This window comes from Sphaeroforma arctica (assembly GCF_001186125.1).
Source record: "Sphaeroforma arctica JP610 unplaced genomic scaffold supercont1.454, whole genome shotgun sequence".
Lineage (NCBI taxonomy): Eukaryota > Ichthyosporea > Ichthyophonida > Sphaeroforma > Sphaeroforma arctica.
Genome location: NW_014040104.1, coordinates 52832 through 53837, shown reverse-complemented (window position 1 = coordinate 53837; position 1006 = coordinate 52832). Strand labels below are relative to the sequence as shown.

The 1006-nt window shown below is 40.0% G+C and overlaps 1 protein-coding gene across 1 annotated transcript in view; it reads right to left on the bottom strand.

Annotated features, from left to right (window-relative positions):
- Nucleotides 1-1006, bottom strand: part of SARC_06394 (AGC/DMPK/ROCK protein kinase) — a gene marked incomplete at its 3' end in the record, with an annotated part of 10914 nt that overhangs the window by 6976 nt on the left and 2932 nt on the right. Inside the window, exons 4-5 of the mRNA XM_014299710.1 lie at nucleotides 830-901; nucleotides 44-223 (exon numbers count right to left, since the gene is read on the bottom strand). Coding sequence (XP_014155185.1) covers nucleotides 44-223; nucleotides 830-901 — 252 coding nt within the window. The remainder of the gene's footprint in view (nucleotides 1-43; nucleotides 224-829; nucleotides 902-1006) is intronic.

Here is a 1006-nt window from a genome sequence, read left to right as displayed (position 1 = left end):
GTGTGTGTGTGTGTGTGTGTGTATGTGCAAAATAAATATATACCAGACTGGTTGCACTCCCCGCGGCAGAGGAATTAAGTGGAACGACGATCTCCTTCATGCGCCCATCATCCCCAACTAGAGCGGGTCGTTGCCAGAACTTGAGTATCTCATTTGTGTTGGTGAGCGGTGTGAACATAAAGTACTCGCGGAATTCGTTGTATGACACTCCACCGTTCCCATCCTGTGCATGGAGACACAACAGACGTTAATCTTGATGTTCGTTAGACCTTCATCCATATCTTCATGATTATAAAGTCACAATCAAGCCGAGTTTCTCATATGTGTGGGTTCAATGTATGACAATCTAACTAAACCGTCTTGTATGTGGAAACATAGCACGCACAGACTTGCTGTATTAGTCTGTGTTAGTGAGCGGTAGCGCTCGCGGAGTTTGATTTTCGACGATTCGCAGTTTGTAATAAATGTGGAATATAATGAATCCAAGACTGATCAGCTGTTCCCTGTACTCGAACATCTGTACTCTGTACTGATTATATTGTAATAATAGAATCAATAGAAATAAAACAAAATAATAATAGAATAATATATATACACATGTATATGCAAATATACGCAATTTAACATCGATTGAAACCGTGAGAATCTGCAACACTGTTCATACAATTGAGTATATCCCGGTTTATCTATTGGATCAAAACGTGACACTTGGCGGGTGATGAGAAAATGGAGAGGAAAAGACAACCATTTTGAAAGAGTTGTACATCTGACACGTTCGTTAGCGAGTATGCTTACATCACGACATGTAGTACACCGGTATAAAAACCACCTTGTCGACTTTCTTCATCATCATAGTTAATTCGTTCTTCGTTTGAGCTTTGATCCCCTCGTTCCTCATAACCTAGAGATGTAAAAGGCCACATATTCACGGAAATAATGAGATATATCCTTCCACACTCAGAATCCAATCACTACACTACTATGTATGTACAAATCTGAAGCCAGA